General features: G+C 37.5%; 1 protein-coding gene across 3 annotated transcripts in view; it reads left to right on the top strand.

Annotated features, from left to right (window-relative positions):
• Positions 1-11,452: 11,452 nt before the first annotated feature.
• The window catches only part of SLC9A9 (solute carrier family 9 member A9), a 211,426-nt gene continuing 196,299 nt past the window's right edge, over positions 11,453-26,579 (top strand). Inside the window, exons 1-4 of one of the 3 annotated variants that reach the window (XM_037406813.1) lie at positions 11,453-11,564; positions 20,072-20,274; positions 24,241-24,318; positions 24,932-25,008. In XM_037406813.1, coding sequence (XP_037262710.1) covers positions 20,080-20,274; positions 24,241-24,318; positions 24,932-25,008 — 350 coding nt within the window. In that variant the 5' untranslated portion in view covers positions 11,453-11,564; positions 20,072-20,079. Of the gene's footprint in view, positions 11,821-19,035; positions 19,136-20,071; positions 20,275-24,240; positions 24,319-24,931; positions 25,009-26,579 lie in introns of those variants that run through there. The other 2 variants (XM_037406812.1, XM_037406814.1) reach the window with 2 other exon arrangements.

Below are 26,579 nucleotides of genomic sequence, written 5' to 3'. Positions count from 1 at the left end.
TGATAATTTGGGTATAACCTAACAAAACAAACGTAAGTAGAAGCACACATCAAATACAGCGCTTTCCAATCTCAACTCATACTTCAGTTGGATTCCCACAGCTTTAAAGCTATCTCCAGGTTACCTTAAATAGAACAGAAATAGCTCAAAGGCAAAGTCGCCTTTAAGACATTCTTCAGAGGTCATTCCCATGGTGTCAAAAAATAATTCAGGGAGACTGCCAAGAAATAATGGCCTTTGGAAGAACAGCATTATATCTGTCTTTTCAGTAGGGATACCCCTTCTGTAATGCGAAGATATTTCCTTGAAAATGTTTGCTCTCTTGTCACTATTTCCACAAAGCAACAATAGGGAAACATTCCTCCTTGAAGAAAAACAAATGATCTAAGAATTTTAAAGATTACATTTTTGTTTTGCAATTCCTCTCTTTAAAAGAATACACACACACACATATCCCACAAGGAACATTATATTTCTCATCTGATAATTAACTGTTTCTATAATATCAAAAAAATATTATGATTTAAGTCAGTCTTTATTAAAATACCATCACAGACACCCAAGTTTTGTTACTGGGTTCAGATGTTACTAACTGAATGAAACCATAATCTGTTTGCTGCTGCGCTGGAAGTAGATTCCTTTCGTTATTATGCACATGGGAGTTTAGGACCAAGCTGTGGTCTCACTGAAGTTAATGCCAAAACTCCCACTGACTTCAATTAGAACAGATTTTGGCTCACAGTCTCATTACTGAGTATAACAATTAAAAGAAGCTTTTACAAGCTATATTGCTGTGTAAAAGGGCACGAACCACATAGCAGATTTCATTGAACCCATAGCCAACAGTCATTGCTATAGCAACCGAGGTTCTAACAAAGGTAGTCACTATCTCTGTAATCATCAGGTGTCTCTATAGCAACTAGAGTTTCCAGAGAACAAGAGAAAAATGTTTGAAAACTGTCAGCTGGAAGAAGAGAGGTCTGTGAACAAGAAGGTTGGAACAAAAAGCAACATAAGGGTAAACATGGCTTATAGTGAAGAGGGAGAATTGTCCCGAACCTACGCTGACAATGGCAAAGGAAGAAAGAGCAGAGGCCAAGGGCCAGGCTGGAGAGAGGGAGCTGTTCAGGCTTTCCCTTCGGCAGGGGAAGCAATACGGCACTCCAGGCAGACATTCCCAGGTCTAAATTAGTTATGTTTTGGACTTAATTCTTCTAAAGATTAGTTACTACATGAGAGAAGCAGGGCTAAACCTTGTCTGCAATAGGAGTTTAAGTCCACCAGCATTTTCAAAAGCACCTACCTGCACTTCTTGTGCCTACACATTTCTTTACAAACACCACCCTATTTCTCTTCAGTACAGAGGAAGGACACAACCTGTGTTCTTGATGCTGCTGCTGATACCACAGTGCAATTATGTAGAAATGATGGTTAACTGTTCCTGATGTTTCTTATTGACAAGTTTTTAAACAGTGTTCAAATGAAATATGGAACAGCTGCTCTTTGGGTACTGATGGAGATGAAAACAGTATCGCTCATTATAGGCCATTTCAGTAAAATATGGCTTTAGGCTCACAGGTATGAAGATAGCAGGTTTATTGTCACATAAGTAAGGCCAGCATATATAAACATAAGCCCTCATCAAAAAGTAGTTTAGTGATATTGGCAGAACCCATGAATAATAATTTTGGCCTATTCAGATTCCTACTGACCTCAGGGAGATACAAATTTGGGTGAGATGTTTAATTTAATGAGGAGTTAGCCAAAATATTCATGTTCACAGGCTAAAAATAATTCGGTTGACCCAGCATGCTTCCTCTGAAAACGAAGTCACAAAACTAATTATATATTCCAAACGGGGTTCTGTGCAGAATACCGATGCATTACAATAGGTTTCTTACGTAAACTCTTGTCTAACTTGAAGAATTGATACAAGATCCAGTGCTGGCAAAAGTCAGATTTTCATTTCATGTGTAAAGACCTCCCTCTAGTGGAATGTACTTTCAGATTTGATGCATCAAAAAGAATAGTCCACATCAAGTCAGTTGAAATTTTTCCCTTAGCAGCATTTTGTTACAACACAGTACAATGTAATATAATTTTTATCTGAAACAGAAGTCACCAAATGACATACTGTTGAACAACGTACCTGAGAATACCAAGAAGCACTGTAGCAATAGACTTTGTCAGGCAGCTTTTAGGGGTTTTGTGTTTGCTGCTATGGTATGGCAATCATGAATTCAGCTGTATTTCTGTATTCCTGTATACCCAAGACACTTGAATCAGTGGTGTGAGATCACTGTTCATATGGAAGGGTGAGGCATTATTACTGTCAACAGCCCAGGAAAGCTGACTGATCTTCAAAGATAGCATCCTCAAAGCATAAGAGCCTCCCAACATGCAGAAAGTCAAGCAAGCATGGCAGAAGGCCAGTGTGGATAATGAAATAATATCCGGCTGAGCTGAAATGGGAAAAAGGTGCACAAAGAAGGTGGAAGCAGGAACAGGCAGCCCAGGAGGAATACAGAGACATTGCCTGAGCACACAGAGAAATTTTTAAAACAGTCGGAGTTGAAACTTGCTAGGGACATAAGAAAAAAAGCGCTTCTGTGAGTATACTGACAGCAAAAGTAGCTACTGAAAATGTAGACCCATGGCTCAGTGGGGCAGAGAAACTAGTGACAAAGGACAAAGCAAAGATAAAGGTATTCAAAGACGTTTTTGCCTCATTTTTTACTGGTAAGATTTGCCTTCACACCTCCCAGCCTGCAGCAGAGCCTGTGGGACTGCTGCATTACCTGCTTCATAGGCAACTGACCTTAAACCAGTGGATATGCGCAAGTCCATGGTTCCACAAGGTGAACATGAGCCAGTGTGCTACAGTCCTTCCAAAACTGGGCTGCCGGAGATAAGCAGCAAATCAACCTTTATGTGTGCTGAGATTTCAGTGGATGAACACTACAGCTCATAGTGAACCCCTTTCCCTTTTTTAGCTCCCCATAGTAGTCTCCCACCAGGAAACTATAATTTAAAACTTACCTTTACAATTGGCATCTTTGAAGTTAAAAAAAAAATACTGGAGGGCAGCAATTCAAGCTGAAACTGAACATTAAACCCACAGAAGTAAACCTAGAAATCTCGCCTTCGTGACCCTGACATTTAACAACGTGGATTAATTTAAACTAGATAAATAGGTAGTATCAGTTTCTCATAATTTCATAAGAATTCATCTTTGTTCTGAACCCATCAGCTAAAACTGTCTAAAACAGAGCAGGTCAACCGTACTTTGATAACTCATAGGAGCAAACTGCTCACTCTTTCAGAGCTTTAATTTCTCCAGAAGTGTTGGCATTTCTCTCTTCTCAGAGAGAAAAATGCACATGGGCATTTCAGTGCTCTTAACTGAAGTTGTTCTGTAAAGGCTGGTTCCAGCACGATGATTGCAGTGTTGAGCTGGTCATTACATTGCAAGGTGCATTGAGTTCACTGGTGCCCAAAAGGGAGAAAAGGCTTTGCTGTGTTGATCCAACACCTGGAGACAGCGGCGCGTGAGCAGAAATATCACAACTCTCTTGAGAGATTAAAAGTCTAATTCCACTCAACTCAATGTATACTTATAATTAGTATTGTATTTTGATTAGACAGTAAAACAGGGTCTGAACTAAGGAGGGGGGGGTGGGGGGAAGTCTTTGCTTTTTAAAACTATTTCTCAGCAAGAGCAATAGCTGTAACATATTCAATGTATAGATTATGTAGACTTATTTCTGTCACTAGAGGCTCTGTCAGAACACCAGCAATACCAAATAAGCAATAGTAAAAGCATAGTCTGACCTCAGGAAAAAAAAAAAAAAAAAGGAAAAAAAAAGAGAAGACAAATCAACAGCAACCAGAAAATAAACTTATTTAATAGGAAGGCTCTTCTAAGCAGAAGAACAGATTTCAAATACGTTGAGGCCTGGCAGTTATAAACTGACACTTGGCCCACCAGCGTGGGCTTAGTGGCCTTAAGTGGCCTTAGAGCACAGTGTTTCATAGGCAGCTGTGTATCAGAACAGGAGCTAGCAAGGCAGATCTTCTTGGCTGGAATGGATTAGAGAAGGATAACCAGTTGTGATCCCACTAATCCTGTTCCAGTCTGTCTGGGGATTTTAGGCAAGCAAGCTGTGACAGAATATTTGTTGTCTGTGCATTGGCAACACATTTGATTTCCCGGTTTCAGAGTTGGTTTTTTATTTACATATACAGATGCACTTGTTTTCCATGTTTGTTTTTAGTTTTGGCTGTATTTTTCCTATGCTTGCATAATTGCCAGTATTGCTGAAGCATTGTCTCTTTGCTTGGAATTCCGACTAACTATAATTACTAGAATTAATTACAATTTTTACATGGTGCTCCTTTTCTGACTTTGTATTTTCCAAGATGAGAATCTCTCTACTGATTTACAAGACTCCTTTCTGTTCAATCTTGATAGTTTCTGTAAGAGCAGACTTCTACATCTGCCAAGCTAAGGGAGGAAGGGATTATTGTTCTGTGCAATTCATGAAGTACGGTTAATAAAGTGAACATAGAAAATAAGCAAGACTACTACCTCTTTTTCATAAAAATGGCATGCCAAGGGAGATGAAGCAAATATTTGTAGTAAGAGCACAGTATTATGAGAATTACTTGACATACTACCTTCCAACAGAAACTTAACTTTTTTTTGGCTCTGTCTTTGGCCTGTTAAATAATGGTCAAAATATCTTCTCTGTGAAAACTTTATTCATTCACCTGGCAGCCTGTTCTGAAAGCCAAAATGTAACTTTTTATTTTATCCAGATCCCTTCCCTCTTAATTTATCATCTGTTATCAATATCGCAAATACAACGCAGCTGCCGCAAAACATTGCTGTTCTATCTGACCTGCAAACTGAAACTTGGAGAGAAGTTATTTCAGTTAGGGTGGGAAACCGATGAAGAGCCTGAATACCACTGAAAATGAGGTTACGTATAAGAATGTGGAAAGACCTGAGCACAGAAAGAATCACACAGATCATCTGGTTACATTACCAACAATTTTTCAAGTGAGTCTTACTTCAAACACTGATAAAGTTTTCTGAGGCCATACTGTGTTTCTCTGTATTTTTCATAGATAGCTCTACTTTTTTGGTGGAGTTGCTTTTCATCTATACAGACTCATCTTTTTTTCCAGAACTGTACTTAGCAAAACATTCCTCAAGAAACACCGGAGAGGCATTTTTGTTTACCTTAGCACAAGAGGTATCTTGTTCTGGGTACCTATATTTCTAAAAAAAATTATGGCATAAAGAGAACAATACTAACTGGATTGAAACCTTTAATAGAGGCTTTTTATTATATACAGGTTTCACATTAGTTATTCTTCATATATGACCTTGAGCATTTGGGGCATCCTTCTGAGTAGCCTATAGATGCCAAAACGTCAGCAGATTATTAAAAGCAAAAAGTGTTCTTAAGATCCTGTACCAGTTAGTTCCAATATGTTTCCCCCAGTAACATATGCATAAAATACCAACTTGCAAGCACATTGCATCAGATAGTTAGCTTGCCTTAATCATCATATCTTCATATTTTTTTTACATATTTCAGATAGTGTATACCAATAATATGTGAATATTATTATCACATATAAATCACAATAATCGGTGTGAACTCTCACATGGATTGCTGCAGCTGAACATCTGGCCCACTTAGAAAATATTAGTAACTTAAAACTCAGATATGAAAATTTTACTTCTCTATGTTCTCAGTGATTACGATATTTTTCAAATGCCTTATCTGATACAGAGGAATAAGAAATAAGCACCAGTTGCTCTTTGTAAAGGACACTTGAATAACTAAGTGTATTCCAAAAGCTGATACTAAGATTACCTTTTTCTCAGATAGCAATTTTCACTCAATGACCTCAGACCACTTACAAATATTAATGAATTCCTTACAAGCCTTGTAAATTATGTAAACATTGCTATTTGTAATCCTAAAATGAGAAAGCATTGTACTATCTGTAAGGAACCAAGATAAGTCAATGGTATTTTAAAGATGCAGATAAATTGCGGCAGATAGCTAAAAACAAGTATCCTGTGTTTTGTAGAAAGAAAAAAAGCATGCAAAAAACACGCTACCTCTTGTTTTGTAGCACTTCTTCACAGTGAATGAATGACGACATTAAATTAGAAAGATTAGAAAGAGAAATGGTTACTTGTCAAACATATTTTCAAATAGGAAAGAACTATGTGGTGAGACATGACGTTTTTCAGTTATATACACAGAGTTTTATCTGTATTTTAAAAAAAAATATTATTCTCTTCAAGCCCAGATGATTAGCACAAATCACCTGATGAAAAGTATTTGCATGTTTCAGTCTATATTAGTCCCTAGAAAAAGCCTACGACATCAGCTTTCTACTTGCTAACACTGCACAACAATTTCTTCCACGATCTGCCTACGAGTAAGTTTACACTACTTCGGCATGGCCATTTTAAATAACCAATTCTTTAGAAGCTTCACAAACATTAGTAGTGGCAATAGTTCACTCATGAGCATATTTTATCTTCTTTCCCAAAAATATAAGACTAACAGCATGTGGAAAAGAGGTCCACTGATGCAAATTTGCACTAATTTCTTTAGAACAGCACAGTGCAAATATACACCAAGAATTCTGAACTGTTTTGGTTGGAGGGGAACAGAATTTGGTTAAAATCATTAAGACACAGTGCCTGGAAAATAAATATCTATGATAAATCTTTCATCAAGATCAAATGAATCCACATTTCTGAATTTAATTTAGAAAGAAAAAAACACCTTAATCATAGAATGGTTTGGATTGGAAGGAACCTGAAGTATCACCTAGCTCCCACCCCCTGCCATGGGCAGGGACACCTTCCACTGGACCAGGCTGCTCCAAGCCCCATCCAGCCTGGCCTTGGGCACTGCCAGGGCTGGGGCACCCACAGCTGCTCTGGGCTGCCTGTGCCAGTGCCTCACCACCCTCCTAATTTGGAGAAATACCTTTGCCCAGGAATCAGGAAACTTACATGTTGGTTGAAATTCACAGAGAATGCTCTATGCACCAGATGGAATGGAAGATGAAAAACATTGACAAAAAAAAAGCTATTTGGAAAAATAGACTGTTAAAAGGGGAAAAAAAACAACAACAAAAAAAAAACCCATGGAGTTAAAGTCGATTGTATCTTTTTTTTTTTGGAAGATTACTTTCAAATAATCATGATTTATCTTTAAACAAAAAGAAAGCAATTCTTTGGCATAATGGACGTGCAAATTAAAAATTCTATTTGTGCCAGTGGCAGACAAGGATACAATTATAAGATTAGACAAGTATACGCGGCTCTGTAAAGAATTCATACAGTGTTTGAGAATACAAAGAAAACCAACAGTTTTGGATGTAATTTCTGGATTTCTCATAAGCAGTAACTATGATGGGTTGCTGTGTCTGGAAAGCTGATTTTAAATTCTCTTGCATCTCTGAGAGGAAAGAAATACCTAAAAGCCCAATCCTGTAACATGATGAATGCTATTTAGAACCATATCTCCCAAAATGATAAAAGGAGCTGTGCTGAGTCTTTGGCAGAAATTAAGTCCCAAACCCAACACCTGCAAGCCTAAAACTTTAATTGAGCTCACAGAAAACTGTTTAAACCATTTTCCCAGTGTCTAGTACTGTGCTTCTGTGCATGAAAGAAAGCATTTAAAAAAATAAAATAATCAATTGGCAAACTCCAGAGTGTATGTAGGAACAGAACCGTTTAGCGTAATGTTTAAAGACATTACCTGCAAGAAGTAAAAATCTGATTCACATCATTGCTCCCAACCTTTTTGTGGCTGTCACAGGTATTCTAATAGTTTAAAGAAAATAGAGGTTTGGTCCCAGGGTCCAAAACTATAGTTATATATCCTCAAAGGCTGCATTGAAATATTTACTGATTTTCTGTACAGGTGTGGGTTTTTTCTACTAAAATAATTAAGTTTTATGAAACCCAGAACATGGAAGTAGTTAAAGTGAGGAAATGCATAATTTATCCATCATCCGTTACAGCAAGAATCTCTTGCAGTATAAGCATCTTTTTATTATGCGAACATTAATGAAACACACCCTTTTAACTATCAGTAGCACAAGTTTGGTACGAGTCTAGATTAATGTATTAAGTCCAAAGCCTATTCAGCAAGTGATGACCAAATCAGTGACTTAACTGACTTAAGTTAAGCGCGTACTGGAAAGTTTGTAGTGCTGGGACACTTGGTCTTACTTTTCAGGTAGTCTTTTTTGAAGCCCTTAAGTTGTGAAACTTATAGCCTACCAAAAAAGTAAATCTTGGGACAAACATGATTTTTAGTTCAAAAAGAACAAATACAACCAGTCAAAGAAACATTAACCCCGCAGCATTTTCCCAACAAGGGCAAGGTTTTGTGATGCCTGAAGGATTACTAATGTCCAAATTCTCATTCCTGAGGACAATGATGTTTTTTGACTGACACAGTTCTTACGTAAAAGAAGTCTGAAAATGCCTTCAGCACTTCTTAAAAAAAAAAACAAAAACCAAACCAAAAAACACAAAACCCCAAAACTCAACTAACTAAAAAACCACAACCAAATGCAAAACATACCATTCTCTCTGACGACGACCTAGTTCTTTCTAGAACAGTTTCACACACAAAAGCATGACGCAACCACTACACAATTTATGTATTTTCACAGTGTGACCATTTCTTAGAAAACTCCGCCAGAAAATAGTCCAGTCTTTGGTTATCAAATGACCACATAAGTTAGGGGTTTGGTATTTTCCCCATGAATTATACTTTTCCATGTAAACAAGCAAACAACAATAATAATAATAATACTTTTTTTAAAAAATAACAAACAAACAAAAAAAAACCATGAAAAGAACTCCACACTTAAAAGATCTATGTCAAATTCTTTACTGGGGAATCAAGGCCAGGGAAACTGTACTACTCTTTGCCCACTAATATATTACCTTTCCGGAAATTTGTACTGTATGTGATAGTTAGTATATTCTTCTTAATATTTTTCTCAGGATACTCAATACACTATAATAGTTCATATTAAAAGAAAGAGTGCAAAAGACTGGGAAATAAAGAACTCAAATTGTTTATGCAATCTAAATTCTTTCCCCTTTGCTCCTAAGCAAAATACCTTTTATTCCTATGATCCTATTATCACATACTGGTGTTTTCTTAACATAACTGATAGAACCAATATGAAAATGATTGGATACAGAGAACAAAACTCAGAATTTTCCATCATTTCCACCTCCTGTTATGGGTTAATACATCAAAATATTATTTATTATCCAAATCTGATGCTAAATCTAAAAGAATTTGTTTCCATTTAAACTCTGGCATGGTGCAAATTGCAATAGCATGTGATTGTTTCATAAATGTGCATCAGATTATCTTGTGAGATAGGGCAGAATTATAACCCTATTTTGCAAAAAAGGGAAATACAGCTTTGGGGAATTAACACTCAAATATTTCATGTAGCAGCTGCTTTAGCAGTAAGACTGAGGAACTCCTTATTGTCTGGTGAGAAATATGGGTTCACATAAATTCAGACAGAAAAAGGAATTGAACCTGGTCTCCCAAATCTGAGGTGAATAGTCTAATCACCAAGATTCTCAGTATCATATGACCTCCTTTCACTGTTTTGTGCTTTTTTTCCATTGATTTTATTATAAGTGCCTGCAAATTACCTAATTTATAAGAGTAGCAAAAAGCTCTGGCTTTCATAATAAATAAGTATTTGGTTTTCATTGTGATAGTTACTAAATGTGGTTATTTTCAAATTATTTTTGGTTTGCTTTTGATACTTCCACACTGGAGATGGATGATCAGTCTCACAATGTTAAGGTCACTGTCATTTCTAAACTGTGACTATGATATCCAAATCAAGTCTTCATTTTTATTTTATATCCTTTATAAAGGTTATAAGCCTTGGCTATATGACTAACATTTTAAAGAGTTGCGTCAGCTGTATAACGAAATTACTACACCTAATTCCCTTATACATTATTTTGTCATTCAAAACATAGTGAATAATTCTCAAATAAAGTACAGGTTATCTTCAAAGTTTTATCCTTACTTGAAATTGAGTTGCATGGTTTGTTAATTTTGGAAGTGTCAGCTGGTTTTTGCCAACTTTTCATCTCATAGAGACTCCACTGATAATCAGTTCAGAAATACAGTTTTGACTTAAATAATCCTGACTACGTTCGCAAACTATCAGGTAAAATTACAAAAAGAAAGAGAAAATCATGGAAACACAAAGGAGAGAAGGTAGTGAGACAGTATAGCCAGTGATAGAGAATGAAAAAAAAAAAAAAATCGGGTAAGCAAAGAAAAAGTATTGACTAAAAAGAACTAGAAGGAAATTGGTTTTTATACAAAGTGAAATAAAAAAATAAACCCCTGTAAAATGTAATTAAATTAGTTTACAAAGAGGAAAGAATTGATTGTTTACCAAGCAAAAATTATTTTTAAACACTAGATGGAAGCAGCAGTGCCTCCTCAGGAACACTCCTGAGCTACAGCCCTGAAATTACTGAGTGGTTATCTAGGTGTTTCTAGGTTATTCACCTTTGACAAATACTCGATTTGGAATGGATTCTGTACAAATTAGTCTGGCCCAAAATAAAATAAAATGTATGATATTTTGACCAAAAATAATGAAAAGATTGTTGGGTTTTAGTGAGAAGCTTTTTTTTCCTGATGAAGATGAGAGTTTATTTGTAATTCTCTAGTACAAAACACGTATTGTAGTCTTGAGCTCAGACAGAAAAGTCTCCATGAGTATTAGCTTTAAATAGTAAGACAATTTCTACCTTTTTCCTGGCTTAAATGAGTAATGGAAATGAAAACAGAAAAACAGCAGAAATTATGGAAATTAAATTCCACTGCATTTTACTCTGATAGGAATTTTTAAGTGCTTTTAATTCTAGGTAACTGGACCTTTGCTTTTACAGACATCTCTCAGTCTTCCTGCAGAATCAATACAAGTTCAAGGCCTGAATCTTGAAGTCCTTATTAATTGTTTTGTTTTATTCTTCCATCTTTGCACCAAAGTGCCACCTTTATTCTGTGTTGCTTACATTTAAAAATGAGAAAGAGGAAAAGGTTTCTAAACTCCCCAAATGTCACAAAGATTGACATGCCATTCTTTTCATGTATTTTTTTTCCATCTAAACTATCAAGACGAAAAATAATTTTTTTAGGATTTAGCTTATGCTGTAAACTACAGGAACAAACGTTACGAACACAGACCCATTTACAACAGAATTTTGGAGGTCAGCAGAGCCTGAGCCTTGGACGTGATCTGTGCATCTGCAGCTGGAGCGAGCCTGGTCCAGCAAGGCAACCGCCACGTTAGAAATGCGACGGGGCAGCTTTAAGAGGGAAGCAGGAAGCTGTAACGGGAACCCAGCTGAGCTGGAGCTGGGGCACTTCGCTAGGAGCCTGCAAACGAAACAGATGTGCTTGCTGTGAATTTCTGTAGTATCTGGGCTCTTTGTACCAAAGGTGATAGATAATACTTTCCTTCCTGTGATTATTTTTTTTTCCTTCTTTTATTTTGCACACATTTTCCATAAAGGGAATGAAATGGAGAAGTTGATGAAATATATATCAGTGAAAGATGAAGATCAGTTTTATCATCAGGGAGCTGTGGAGCTGCTAGTCTTTAACTTTCTTCTCATCCTTACAATATTAACTATTTGGTTGTTCAAAAACCATCGATTCCGCTTTCTGCATGAAACTGGAGGAGCTATGCTTTATGGTGAGTATAAATTCCAGTGCCATCTTAACATGGGACTAGTCACATATTTATGATCAGGCACTTGCGATCAAGTGCTGACAAAGCTCAGAAAATGTGCTGAACAAAACGTCATCAGCTCCATAACTGTGCAGGTAAAATAACATTAACAGTATCTCTCGTGAAGTAGCTAGAGGCTGACTGGTTAAAGGAGCAACTGTCTTGGGCTGGTTATCCTCACGATGTGCATGTTATGCTCCTCTGTGGGCAGACAGCCACTGTATGAGATGTTAGGAGTTAAGAAATTTACAGTTTTCAAAAGAATGATGTGTCCTCAGTGAAAGAGACTATTTCATTTGCTTTTTTCCCCATGCTTGTTTTGTTTAAAATTCAAAGGTGTTAGACTAAGGAACCTTGTGGATACAGCCATGTTGTCTAGTTTAAAAGATCTTGAGATTTTTCTTTTGTGCCCTTGAGGAACACACTTTGAAGAATGCTTCTCAAGTCTTCCCTGAATGCTGTCATCATACTGTAATTTCAGTTTGCCTGTGTAGCTCTAATCTTCTTTTATGAAGTTTTGCAATATCGTGTATCACTTTCATGTACAACTTTCTGCATTGTCCGCTATAAGAAGTGCTCACTAGTGTAGTGGTACATACACTGTATGTGTATGTGGTGTAGTGGTATACACTTACACGTACAATGATTTCTCTGTCATTCTCTCTTACTGTTGTTTCACTTTGAGAGAAGTATGCAACTGCCACTTTGTTACCATAAAACACACATAGGAGGGTAACGCTATCAAAATGGAAGATACAAATAAACAGCTGTCAGCAGCCAGCTAAAGGCCAGCCTGTTTTGATTCATATTCATTCTGTGCACATCGCATGTCCTAGCAGTGTAATACCCCAAACCGGTTATGTTAAGATTGCATATTCTGAAGAATATTTGTTTATCATGGCACCCTGCATGCAAAAATCTCTATGGAGGTTCAGCTGCAAGTCTGCAACAGAAAAGGCAACCGACTCCTACATTTTGAGATAAAAGTCTTCATTTGCTCTTTCCATATCAACTATTTTAAAATTATCTCAGTTTCACAGGACTGCAGCTGAAGATCACAGTGTTCCTTGTGTCCCTTTCAGACTATTTTATTAAAGTAACTGTATGAAATTTCAAGAACACAGGCTATTTCATCATCTTGGCTCACTTACTATCTTCACAAGTGACTTGATACTTAGAAGGAAAGCAGGTAAACAAGAAACACTTGTATTAAGCCAGTCACTGAACCCTTAACACCTGGGTCTGTGGGATCTCTTAATTCTCACCAGCCTCGCATGTATTTTAAAGTTGTGAAATAGTATTTATTTGGTAACATGCCCTTTTTCCAATCCTGAAATCTGTTGCACATAGAAAACACACTTCAACTGAGTCAGTTGAGACTGAAATACACATCACACGATACTTAGTTAAATGCAATGGCTTTCACTGATTTTTGTTTGTTTTACAGGGTACAAGCTACACAGCATCATGGAGAATACGTTTGCTTATTGCATTTCTATTAGCAATGAAACGGCAATATATTAATTATGATCAACTTTTAAATTATGGCAATGTTTTTCTAATTACATGGATTACATGGGTGACTCTTCTATAGTAGCTTTCTTTATGCAATTGTGCCATTTCCCATGTGCAACTGACAACATTTGCTGAAGATTTAGACAAAAGCCTATCAAAATAGAAATTAAATCTGGGGAAATACAACATTGCACAAACAAACCAGTATTTAATTAGTTTTATCTGGTTTTTGGTTCTGTTTTGCTGCTGGCCTACAACATTATCTGCACATCATAGGGGTAAGCAGGTCATGATATTATTTTGATCAGTTAAGAGACGAGTGCTCCAGCAGGACAGAGATTTTGAATTATTAAAAATGTTCATGAACAAAGGAAACATTCCTCATGATTGGAAACAAACTGTCTATTTAGTCTTGCATTATTTATGGCAACCTTCAAACACAGAAAAAAAGTTTATTCATAGGACCTAAGAAGCTGATTATGCCCTTTCAATCCTTAGAAATTTTGGATATGGGTTTAGGTATCTTTAGCATTGTGGAATAGCAATAATGAAAAGAAAGTGGAATTTCAGAGGTCACGATAGAAGTGTCAGATCAACACGCAGCAACTTCAGGAGAAAATCTTCATGGCACCAGGCACTGACTGTGAGCTAAATCCTGCCCTCTTATTTTTTGCCTTCATTATCAGAACAATTCTGGTTTGTACCCATTTTGTACAAACCAGATGTCTCTGCCCTACAGTTTGCTTTACTCCAGCTCATCAAGCTATTTGTTAGAGTGATAGAAGAACAAGGCCACTTATTTGCAGACTGCAGCCATGGTATGATAGATGGGTCTGTATTCCTTATCAAAGACAGCATGCCATTAGGGGTATAGTGCTGGAAAGGATAAAGTGAAATAAGAGGAAGACCAGGGAAAAAAACCACAACACAGAAATACAAAAACAGGAAGAAGTTTTGCAGTTACTGCAAAGTGCTGATCAGCCACAAACTAAGCACTAGGAACAACCTGATACAAAGTTCTATTTAAAGTATAGAACAAATGAAAGGGATATTTTGGTGGGGTTTTTTGGTCATTTGTTTTGGTTGGTTTTGTTTTTTGTTTTTTGGGGTTGTGGGTTTGGTTTGGGTTTTTTTGCCTAAGCTTTGCAAGAAAATGCACTTTTAGGCTGAACAGTTCCAGCCAAATAAAGCCCATGCTGGAAAACCATCCATTTAGAAACTTCAAAAACTGAGATGTATTTTTTTTTAAATTAAAGCAATGGTTCAACACCAAATATACCTATAGTTAAATTAAAAAATTTTCTGCAGTTGCAAAGATAAAACCCAAGGCATTTAGCATAACAGGAATTCAACATTATTTCACACACACAAAAAAAATAGTTATGTGTACGTATATACACTCATTTCAAGGTACTTAGCTTGAAATTATTTAAGCACTCCAAATGTTTTGTTTTGACACCAAACTGAAAAAATCACTCACAAACAATGAAGAATACAGACTTACCTGTTTATTCCTTCCTTCCTTTGCTTTCCAGTATCTCAGAGGAAAAGTTTCTCTACACACTGTAGCTTGGTTTGACAAACAGACCCCAAATAGTAAACTCAACTTAATTCCTGATCTCTGTATATCAGGGAGGCAGGTGGATATGAAAAAGTAACTTCGTGCCACCCAGAAATGGAAGAGCATTTTTATATGCATTATCAGCACAGTTTTCTATACAACAGCATAGTCAAAATCAGTGTGGTAGATTATTTACACAAGCAGTGATGAAAACTGAACAGCACTTTTCTCAGATAGGAGTAGGTGGCCTCTCTTTTAGCACCAGACCCCAGAAGCTGGCCTCTTAGTACTCAGCAATGGACAACTAGACAATAAAAGACTTAAGTGCCTATTAGCCAGCTCCTACAGGGCCTAGTATCTTTAAATACCTCGGTCATAAAACCTTAGATGGCAAATTCCCCACATAATACATAAGCTGGGGGGGAATAGCCAAGAGCTAGCACAATGAAAAACTGAGTGTAAGTACCCAAATTTCTCACCCTCCTCAGGATTTAGGTATCAGGGCTACACAGAGATGCTACCAGTTACCTCTGATTAACAGGCTAAAGCACTCCTGCAGGTAGGCAGCCAGAATTAAACTTTAGGAAAAAAAAAACCTAAACAAAAAAACCTCCCAGCAACAACTCACCAGGGTAATCTGTGCCTTTTATCTGCTGGGTTAATTAGTAACTTCAGTTGAAATTGATCTCAGCTTGAATAGTTCTTACCCCTAGGGAACGTGTGGTACCCATTGGGGCGGAGGTAAGGCTGCTTGAAGATGTGCCTGCCTTCAGAGTGGTGCTCTGTGGGGTTGGATGGTCACACTGGAGGGAAAATGCAAAAGGAATGAAAGACAGAACATGATCACTGTAGCACCCACAAGAAATGGCTCTGTGTTGTAGTGGTTGGAGAAGCTTACTGAAAATTTGAGGGAACTGGAAGGTCCACCAGTCCTTTTTGCTCTCCTTCCTTCCAGTGGTTCAGCTCCCCTCAGCAGTGGGAAAGCCGGCTCACAGGAGCCCTCCCACAGCCTTCTCTGAGCATCCCATGCAGCGCTGTTTGGAAGTGAGGCACCGTCAGAGTTCTCGGTTCAGCTTTGGTGGAGGTGTCTAATGATTAGGCAATATGATTTTTACACCTCCTAAATCCATTATGTCTCTTGCGTGAAACAACTGTAGTTCCCTTCTGATTGTGTGTTCTGGCTATCCCTAATTCTCAAAGGCAGCAATGGATGTAGCAAGTCCCAGAAACCGGCGTCTCTAGCCCTCAGTGAAACAGAGCACTTCATTGGCCTCCTGACTACAACATCCGCAGTGATGAAAGATTGTCAGGATTCAGGGGAAAAAGTAGGAAAACCATGATCAGGGCAGAAGCTGACATTTTATAGTAGGCTGATAAAGAATATTTAAATGAACTATGAAGAATGTTTCAGAAGATACATTACAAAAGCACGATTTCAGTTTGGAAGGGAAAATAGTAGAAAGGAGAGTACATTATGCACCTATTTAAAAATTAATTATTTCCATTAGAATATGATCTACATTCCCAAATTCTGTCATGAAAGAAATGTTATATAATGATTTAAAGCAGAAAGCACATTCCATAAATGATACACCTACTAAAATATTAAATACACTCTTCCCAGATTTTTAATTCACTGGGGGGTTTATATAGGGTCTTTGGCACATTTATTATTACTGAAGGAAGGGTAAGATCCCATCACCTATATTGACTCTTGCAATACAATGCAGCAGTAGCAATTGTCTTTGAACCTTCCATAGAGATTTGAGAATATTATGAATCAACCCATCATTATGTATCCAGTCCACATTTTGTTAAAATTTAACACAATACAGAATTTCCTTAAGAGCTACAAGGACCTCCAAGCCCCATTGATACCCAATTAGAATTGTATTGGAATATATATTATATATATATATATATATAAAATATTATACAATATATGTAATTAACGTTATATTATATTTTTATATTGGAATATAATGGAATTTCTCCAATATGTGTATGCTGTTGGATACCCTCACAATTTCCTTGTTCTTTTAATATAATTTCATTATTTGTGTGGCTCTGTACATTACTCAGATTGGAACTCCATCAGAGGATAAGATCTAAAGCTAGTAGAAGAAAACTCAAAAGGCAAACTTGAATTCCAGTCATAAATCTCAGTCACCATTGATCTTTATTTCTCTACAGCTACTGTGATCACATTTTTTAAATATTCCTTTTCTGCAAATGGATTAATTTATACTCAAAGGCTGTCTTGCAGGACCAGGATCTACAATATTTGCATTTGTTTCTACTCCAGAAAATTCCTACAGAGGCAGTTTGAGACTACAGCTGAGGATAACGTATCTTCTCAGAATACAGAATAAGAACAGTCCTCTACTTCTAGTCTAAATTTGACACTACAGGTTGAAATAATTTTCTTTTGAATCGTTCAGTGCAATTGCATTACTGTAATTGAGAACATTCATTTTGATTTGTAAAACAATCAAACAGAGTTTAGTTCAAAGTATATGCTAAATTAGCCAATATAACACACATACTAGGAATCTCGGTATTGTAGGACACAGTATCCACCTGGCTGTACAACAGAGACGGTAAAGGCAATGTCAACTGCTTTCCACTGGTCTCCCTTGAGCAGTTCCATGTTGCCATTCTGAAAGTTATTAAGTGCACAAGCCATGTAAACAGTCAAACTTCAAAAGCTAAAAAATAAATCGGAAGAAGAACTCTGAATAGTCAGATTTAAACTATATGGTTTTCGCTCTTTATTCATGATTTTTGAGCTCTCAGTTAAAAATAGTGCTGTTTCCTTAAAGTCTTGTCTTCTGTATGCAGCAAGACTGTTACTTGTACAAATGAGCATGATGCTCAGTGTTGCCAGTATAACAGAAACGAGGCTATTAGAAAACAAGATTACTGTCCTACATAATTCTGGAAGACATAATGTGAAGACCTAAGTACAACTATTCAGAAAAAGGCAGGTTAATATGACAGATGCTATAAACAAGCAGGTAAATATTAGAGACCAGGAAACAGAGCAAGACAAGAAGTTGGGCAAGCACAGAAGAATCATGTCTGGGAAAGATAATGAGGGACATACAGGGAAATTCGGTCAGCAGGCAGAGAGAATTCAGAAGGAAAGAAATAGGAAGTGAAAGAGGAGATGATGGGATAGGTGAACAGGTTGTAACAGCACATTCGTCTAACCAAACACTTCTTTCTCTTGACTACACAAAACCTATTCCCATCTTGTGATCTGATACTGACTCTAGTGAACTGTGTTGCCAAATATTCCTGTTTTTGAAGAGTCTTTTTCTACCAGTGTCCTTGCACAGGCATTGCTGGACATCTGCAAAATATTTCTGTTACCTGAGCTGATAAAGTCTGGTAACAGAAGTGCAAGAGAGGCTATATTTTAAAACACTGAGTGACAGGAATAAATATGGTAACAGAAAAACTGAAAGTTTTTTATTCCAGAGAATGAGAAGAAAACATCAGGTCTTGCCCAGGCATCAAATGAAGTTGAATTTTTAATGTATTTTAAATTTAATTTGAAAATGAAATATGTCGTTCTTCTAGAGGAAATTGAATAAAAATAAGATGAAAACCCTGATAGTTTTAACTAGTGAATGTTTTCCTGGGTTCTGAGACATCATTTCAGACATCTGGGGCTGACCACTGTAGAAGTCATATTTCACAGTAGCACATTCATTGCTTGCTTCCCCTTTCCCATACATGCTTTCTCCTAAAATTTTGAGGAATTCTGTCTTTTACTACAGCTAGGTTTATTATCTGATTTGTCGCACAAATGCTGTATAACTTAAGAAAGTGGCCTTGGGATTCTCTAGTGCTTATCAAAATCCTCTACCATTTAAAGAAAACAACCATATTAAACAATATATAAAAAACAAGCATAAATGCATATGCATACTAAACAAGCAATAGAGCTGTTACTCTGTTGTAGCATCAGTCCAGGAAGCAACAAACTTGCCTTACATGAACTAGAAATCTGCTGTTCAGAGAGTCTCAGTTACAGAAAAATGCAGCAATAATAAAGACATCCTATTTATCTCCCTAGGTATTTATGATCACTTTTATCACCATGGCATCTGATTATTGGATAAAACTTAAACTTCATATTTTTCAGATCCTTATCAGCTATTTCCTGCAATTTAATTTCTTTCTTATCTTTCATCCGTAAGTATATCTGTCTAGATATGTAGATGTCTTCCATCAATATTTAATCTGAGTAGTCTTAGCATTTTATGAATGTGTTCATAATTAGTAACTGTAAAGCTGTGCATCATATAGATGGGACTTAAAGCACATAGGACATAAAAGAAGCATGGAAATTAAATTTGAAACCAAATCCAAGTTTCTGAGGGTGAAAATAATCTCAGTAATGTTATCTGGCTAAATACTGGTCACCCCCCCTGAAGTATTCTTGCAAGCTCCCACTAGAGCCAACAGAAAGACACAGATCCTCCAGAGGACAATTGCAGAAGTACCTTTTCCTCTGTGTTGACTGTAAAGGAAGACAAAATGTCTGTCTTAGATAAAAGTCCTAAATTATAGATAATCAAATCAATTAGTCCCATTCTTAATCTTCCTTTCCTTCTTCCTGCTTTTATTTTCCCATGTTTATACAGTCTCAAAAATAGTGTTCTACAGAAAGCAAAATGTGCCTGAGGATAGTGTCGGAGTTTTTCCCCTATGAATGGTGTAAAATCTCCAAAAGCACAGCTGATTTTCATATGCTCAGTACAACACATTAATTATGCAGGCAGCCCCCTTCTCCAAACCTCTGTTGAAAATGCAGTGAGTGAGCAACTCAGTTAATAACTAAACTAGAATGATTCCAGCAACCAGATCACAAAAATAGGAGTACAACTGAGCATATGTCAAACCAACATCTGTATTCCAATGAAATTATGATGACCATACTTTATGGTCATCTGTGAAGTGTTGAGTGAGGTAGGTGTACCTCTGTGAAGGTGGAAATACTGAGAACATGGCGTCCTAGCTTTAATAGAGTTCATTTTTGTTCAAAACTGTAATTGTGTAGCATCAGATACTAAAAAGTACCTGAATCTCCTTAGTTTTGTTGTTTGTTTTTGTTCTTTTGTTCTCCAGGCCTTGTAATGGGATTAATTATACGATACACGACAAAAGCATCAGATGTTGAAAGCGGAACTGTTTATGAATGTGAAAAGCTGAAATCTGGGCCATCCACTTTACTTATTAATATAACTAATCAGGTCTATGAATATCAATACAAAGGAGAGATCAGCCACCACAATGTCAATGGCCACCAGGGCAATGCAATGCTTCAAAAGGTAAAACCTATGTTGTTTTTGCTCTGAACTGTGTAAGATATTTCTTTTATTTACACCCTTGAGAGTGGAAAACATTTCAAGCTAAAATGTGACAGAGAGAGAGAGAGGCTATTCTGAATTTAGGGTGAGAAGAGAACAGGAAAGGAAGCGAGGTGTGGTAGAAGCCTGACCATCACATAGCATACGTCTGGCTATAGCTGCCTGAACTCTTTTAGATGACAATCCCACATCCTGCAGACACCGAGTTCACTTGCTGATTCAGCTGTTACCTCGGACTCATCACCACCAAAACCTTAGAAGCCGCACTGATAACTTTACTTGTTCTCTGTTTTAAAAGTGACTTGCTCTGGCAGCATAATGCAAGGGAGGTTTACCTCTTGTGTGCAGCAGAGGTAACGACATGTTACAAAATATAAACTTGTATATATGTAATCTTCCACAGATGTGCGTGTGTGTGCGGGGGGGGGGGGGGGGGGGGGGGGGGTTATAACACTTAAAATTTTGTGTTACAATGTTCTCATACATTCACTCACTACCGCAGGGCTTTCACTGGCTGATCCCAAGCTTGGCAGACAGCATTGCGGCAATTCAGGCTGGATGCAAAAAGGGAAGTGTAGGGGGAAGTTCAGTCTTATACAATGTCATGGCCTTTTCTGTTTTCCAGTGTATAACAATTAAAATATTTTACATTAGTATAGTCTTTCCCCACTCTTGCAATATTTACTTCTGTAACATTCACTTACTTAAAAAAGAGCAGCAATTTAAAGAACTCATGAATGCAGAGGGACTTTCTGAAACCTGGATTTTATGCTCAGACATCACATATACACATGTAGCTTCTAAGCCTTTGCCAGTCCTTTTTGACAGTATCGCAATATAGTATTTTGCTTTTTCTCAAGTATTTTTGCGTATCTAGCACAGTAATACATGTTCCTGTGTATTATAGTGGTTATCATTATAAAACCTTTTAAGTTATGTTAGAATGTACGCTGGGGAACTCAGCAGAACTAGGATTTAACCATCTGCTCAAATTCCTTGCTGACACACCATTGTGTGCCTATTATTACTGCCAGATCCTTGCTGTTCTCAGAAAGAACTGGGCTGTCAAGGACTGTTAGAGCTGTGGTGGGTGGAGACAGGAAAATACTGTGGCAGTCAGACCAGTCCGATTTTGCTGAATCTTCATCCTTTTTCCTGCTAGTTGGCCGCAAGAGGTTCGTCTTAGGCAAAGTGTGTGTTGAGTTTCCAAGACATATGTACTAATCCATTACATTTGAACATCTTCATCAAACTTGGTACTCTAAAGCTGACTTGTGTATGAGAAAGGAGCACTAACTCCCACAGAAGATTCTGTTGCCCTTACAGGGATTGCCCAATCTTTCTTCTATAGTCTCACTTTGCTGGAAGATTCATAAGAGTCTCGACTGTGAATTGTGCATTTCTCAATATTGCTGGAGAGGCCTCAGTCTGTCTGGGATTTTCACTCCTTTTTCCTTTAAAATTATTTGGCAAATATCCTCTTAAAAAGAATTTATTTTTTTTTAAAAGAGGAAAGAGGGAGGAATTCAACAGTATTTAGGAGACAATAACAATGCCTGGCAGTCTTCCTGACTGGCAAAAGGACTAACATAAAAACCAGAAAACAGCATCAGACCATGCTCTGGTTTTTGTGCAACTATAATTCACTTGACCTCAGTATAAGAGTTTACTAAGTGCATTTATCAGAAAGAATAGGCTGTGCCATGACTTACAAATGTGTATACTTTAGAACACGGTTTTAAAAAATAAAACATGCAGTCAGGATTTTTAATGTCTATGGAAAAAATGTTTTAATGTATTTGTTGAATTAATTCCAAAATTAACAGTTGAGGCTGTTAGTTCATAAGTGAAGAAAATCCTTATTCTACCATGTTTTCAATGAAGTTACCAACACAACTGAATTTGCTGGCATATTATTTGCCAACTAGTTTTTTTCAACTTTATAATTCAAAGTAAGCAGAATGGAAAGAAAGGCTGAGCTCTCGCTTCCTGTTTATCAAATCAAGCTATGTGTTAGTAAGAAGACAGAAGTAATTTTGTAGGTCAGTCTTACTCTTCTGAAGCTAAATAATTAATCTAGAACACTGTAGCCTTAAAATATCACTTTATCTCAACAAAAGAGCTGCAAGCTTTTGCATTAATTACACCCTGTCTCTTTTAAAAGGATTGGTATAATATAGGCTGCTGACAGAGCAGTAAACAGTACACAGGCTTATTAATTTTCTTTTTCTCCAGCAATGCTGTGGTTTTAAACAGGATTCTATTTTACTGGAGGTTTGTAATGAATTGCAGTGACTGAACATTGTCCTTGGTCTCTCTCCGTGCCTGAATTTGAAAGCAAATATGAACAGTGTACCGACAACAGCTGGAATAAGAACTTTATCCCTTGTCTAACATCATCCTCATTCTAGCATTACTTTAAAAAAAATAATGGGTACTTTATAAACTGTTTCTGGCTGTTGTAGAAATAAAAATGTGTGTTTTGCATAAACAGGGCTGACATTGCACAGGCATTTGAGTGTAACAAACTGCCTGACAGAGGATGAAGTGGTGTCTGCTGCTGTGCCAGCCGGTGGCTTGGAACAGGAACCACAGGGGGACTAACCCAGTAGCATACCATCAGTTCTGAAAGCAAAGAGCACTTCAGCGATGTCTTTGCAGAAAATCCAGCTAATCTTCAGAGAATTGCTGAATCTACTTCTTAGTTTACTGAGGATACAAGGAAACCCCTTTGCCAATAAAACAGATACAAGACAAGTAGGCAACAGGACAGCGTCGGTGCCTCTCAGATTTTGTGACACAAGGGGTACGTTGCATCTTCAGTAACACAGAGACAGACATCACCAGAAGAAAATTACAGCTTCATTGCCATGCCAATATGGCTTATGGTGTCAGCACATATAGAAATAGAAAAAAAAGCAAGGAACTGAGGATGTTACTGGTAAATTAGTCAAGCTGCTAATAATTAAGGCCATCACAAAACCCTCAGATTGAAATCTGGAAGAAAAGGCTTATGCCATTTGTGAATGTTATGTCTGTGTAGGCAGTCCTTCTGCCAAAAAGGACAACTTGTGCTTTGCAAAACTTACATTTTCATAGGATGCAGAAATAGCTAGTTATTGTGGAGAATCTAGAGCTTGTTTTGTTGCAGTCAGGCCAAAATGGATTGCCTGGACTGGACCAATTATACTTTACAAGATGTGTTACAACAGAAATGAAGCTAGTGAAGCAGTCAGCAGATTTACTGAGAAACTTTAAGACAGTAAAAAGCTATGCTGGCAGGTTAGCAGAGCTGATAGTACAATTGTAGTTTAATGAGTTATGTCGCATCTGAGCTACATTACCTAGCCATATGCAATGTTCCTTGCCTGCTGAAAATGTGATATAAAATATATTTTTGATCACTTTGGGGTTAACTCAGGTGAAGTAAGCAAGATTAGCAAGCTCTGACTGTGCCTAAATAGATATACTTCAAAGGAAACATTACGCTGGTTTTGGTAGTGCAGGCCTTTTCTTTTATCACCATTCTGTATGTGGGGAACTGAAGCTCAGCACTGATGATGTGTCTTCCCTGAAACTGAACAAGAAGTCCATGACTGATCCAGGAATTAATCCATGGGACTGTCAAGTTGGATGTCTGGTAGTGCAGATGCTATCACAGGGAATACTGCTTGTATGTGTTCCCCGTAAAGCAGTGCATAGCTGATTTCCTTCTGTAAGGAATGTTTTTCAAGTACTATTCTAGATATATATAAGCAGTAAGGAGCTACACACTGATACTTGTAAGAAAACAGCTGAGTAACATTCTGGCCTGCAGACATTGAAGCTGATCCAGAGATTAATCCTGATAAGAAGTTACAATCAAAGTCTATTCTATCCAATTAAATGATTATTTGTCCTTACTCTCTCTTTTTTCCTTTCCGGCAGATGACATTTGATCCTTCCATCTTCTTCAATATTTTGTTGCCACCCATTATATTTCATGCTGGATATAGTTTAAAAAAGGTATGAGTCTCTTTCTTGTATTACAAAAGTGGCTGAATGTGATTGCTACTTTGTAGATCCAACAGGCCAGTGACAGAGCAGAGTTGGTTAACAATTATATTGCATGGGAAGAACTTGACAGGAATGGAAGAAAATGAAAGATGCATGGACCTCATTCTGCTCCCTTTCTGCATCTGTGCAAAGATTTGATCGCGCAGTTAATAACACTTGGGCATTCCTGTTTTTAGAAGAGACCACTTCAAATCTGGTGACACTGCACGTAGGCAGCAGCCTACCTGTGGTTTGTATAGTGCACAATCAGGACGTTATTCAAGGGATGGGATTACAGCAGTCTTTGCATCAGATACTTTCAATGTGAACTTCTGTTATGATCCTGAACCATTTGGCCACATACATAAAAGGGAGAATTTTGATGGCATTCCAGCAGGCCAAAAATTAATCATCTGAAATTGTATTTTCCAAAATAACTGAAGTAGACTATGTTGTTTCATCTTATATTTGAGGTACAGGTTGTAACAAAAATGGCACTTCTAGGTACAGTGTTTCAACTTGGTCTGAATGTTCTTTCATTGACTATATCACAAAGCACTTCTTTTCAAACTTGCCTCCCCAGAGACATTTTTTTCGTAACTTAGGATCAATTTTAACCTACGCCTTTTTGGGAACTGCCATCTCCTGCATTGTCATAGGGTAAGTTAATGCCTTCTGCTATTATTGCTCAAGTCATTATTAGTGCTTGGTATTTTTTTCAGCTAAAAACTAAACTTTAAAAAGAATTGTAGATCCTGCATGGTCAATACACTTCACAACTTGTGTAACAGATAAAGTAATTCCTTATCGGGGAATGCTGAGGTGGAAAAGGCAAAATTATTGGGTAGTGAGAACTGTCCAGGGCATACAGGAAATTGTGTCCTTGATTTCTGGTCTGTGACTGATGTAAGCATGAACTGTTTTCTACAACCCTGTAGCTTTAACCACCTGTCCTGAGACACAGAACCATTCTCTTGAATGAAATTCCATGCTTCTAACTAGAATTCCTTCAACAGGAGAGCAGATGTATAATAGAAAAGGAAGGCCTTCAAATCTCAAAAGGGGGAAGAACAGATACCTAGTAGCATATATGTAAAATAACTGGAGTAATTTCAAAGGCTAAGTGAAACTTTTATTTGAAGGTTACATAAAAAGCCTCAATCTGGAACGATGTGTGAATTTAGCCTGGGAATGACTCAATGGCTTCTGCAGAAAAACAGGAAGGGAAAAAAGCAGAACTCTTCTTGTGCATCCTTTCACTTGTCGTAGAGTCCTGGCTTCAGCTGGGATAAATTTTCTCCTTGGTGGCTAGTGCAGTGCTGTGTTTTGGATTTGGTGTGGGAACAGCATGGTTGGGGACTTTCTGGTTTCTCAGGCCTTGCCAGCGGGAGGGCTGGAGGGGCACGGGAAATTGGGAGGGGACACAACCAGGAAAGCTGACATGAACTGGCCAAAGAGGTGTTCATACCATGGGACATCATGCTCGGTCTATGAACTGGGGCGGTGTTAGCTGGGGCTGCCAGTCATTTCTGGGGGACCGGCTGGGCATCGGTCAGTGGGCAGTGAGCAGCTGCATCATGCATCACTAGTTTTCTTTTCTCCCTTGCCTTCAGATTTCATTCCTGTCCCCTTCTCCCTCCTTTTCATTATAACTGTTATTATTATTATTATTGTTCTTTTTTATTATTATTTCAATTATTAAATTGTTCTTATCTCAACCGTCAAGTTTTACATTCCTTTCCAATGCTTCTCCCCACCCCTGTGGGTGAGGGGGAAGTGAGGAAGCAGCTGCGTGGTACTTAATTACAGGCTGAGGTTAAACCACAACACATTTAGACATTTCTCTCCTGTAAACCAATTGCTCATAGCTCTGTGAGACTGCAGAAAAGCAGTAGGGCTTTCCAGCCCAGTGATGCTCTTACACATGCATTTGGTTTATGAGCTCTAACATGTGTCATTGCCTTTGTAAATGGAAAACATCAGAGCAGCTTTGATAAGCTTGTTAGAAGAAACACACTGAGTTTAGCCTAAATTCCAAATACTTTCATTCTTATATTCATGTTATTTTATCTAAAACAGAATAAATGCAGATAGAATCTACTACAGAAAGTTCCTACTAGGAACAAAGCCTACTAGCAGTTCAGAGTTCAAGCCCGTAGTCAGGGATAAGGATCCAAAGGAAACCCTAAGGAAGAGGAGTAAACACTGAGCAGCACGGGGACTTGTGCTGT

The sequence above is a fragment of the Falco rusticolus genome, chromosome 13 (genome assembly GCF_015220075.1).
Source record: "Falco rusticolus isolate bFalRus1 chromosome 13, bFalRus1.pri, whole genome shotgun sequence".
Taxonomy (NCBI): domain Eukaryota; kingdom Metazoa; phylum Chordata; class Aves; order Falconiformes; family Falconidae; genus Falco; species Falco rusticolus.
Note: the sequence above shows the minus strand (reverse complement) of the source record. Positions and strands in the feature narration are given on the sequence as shown.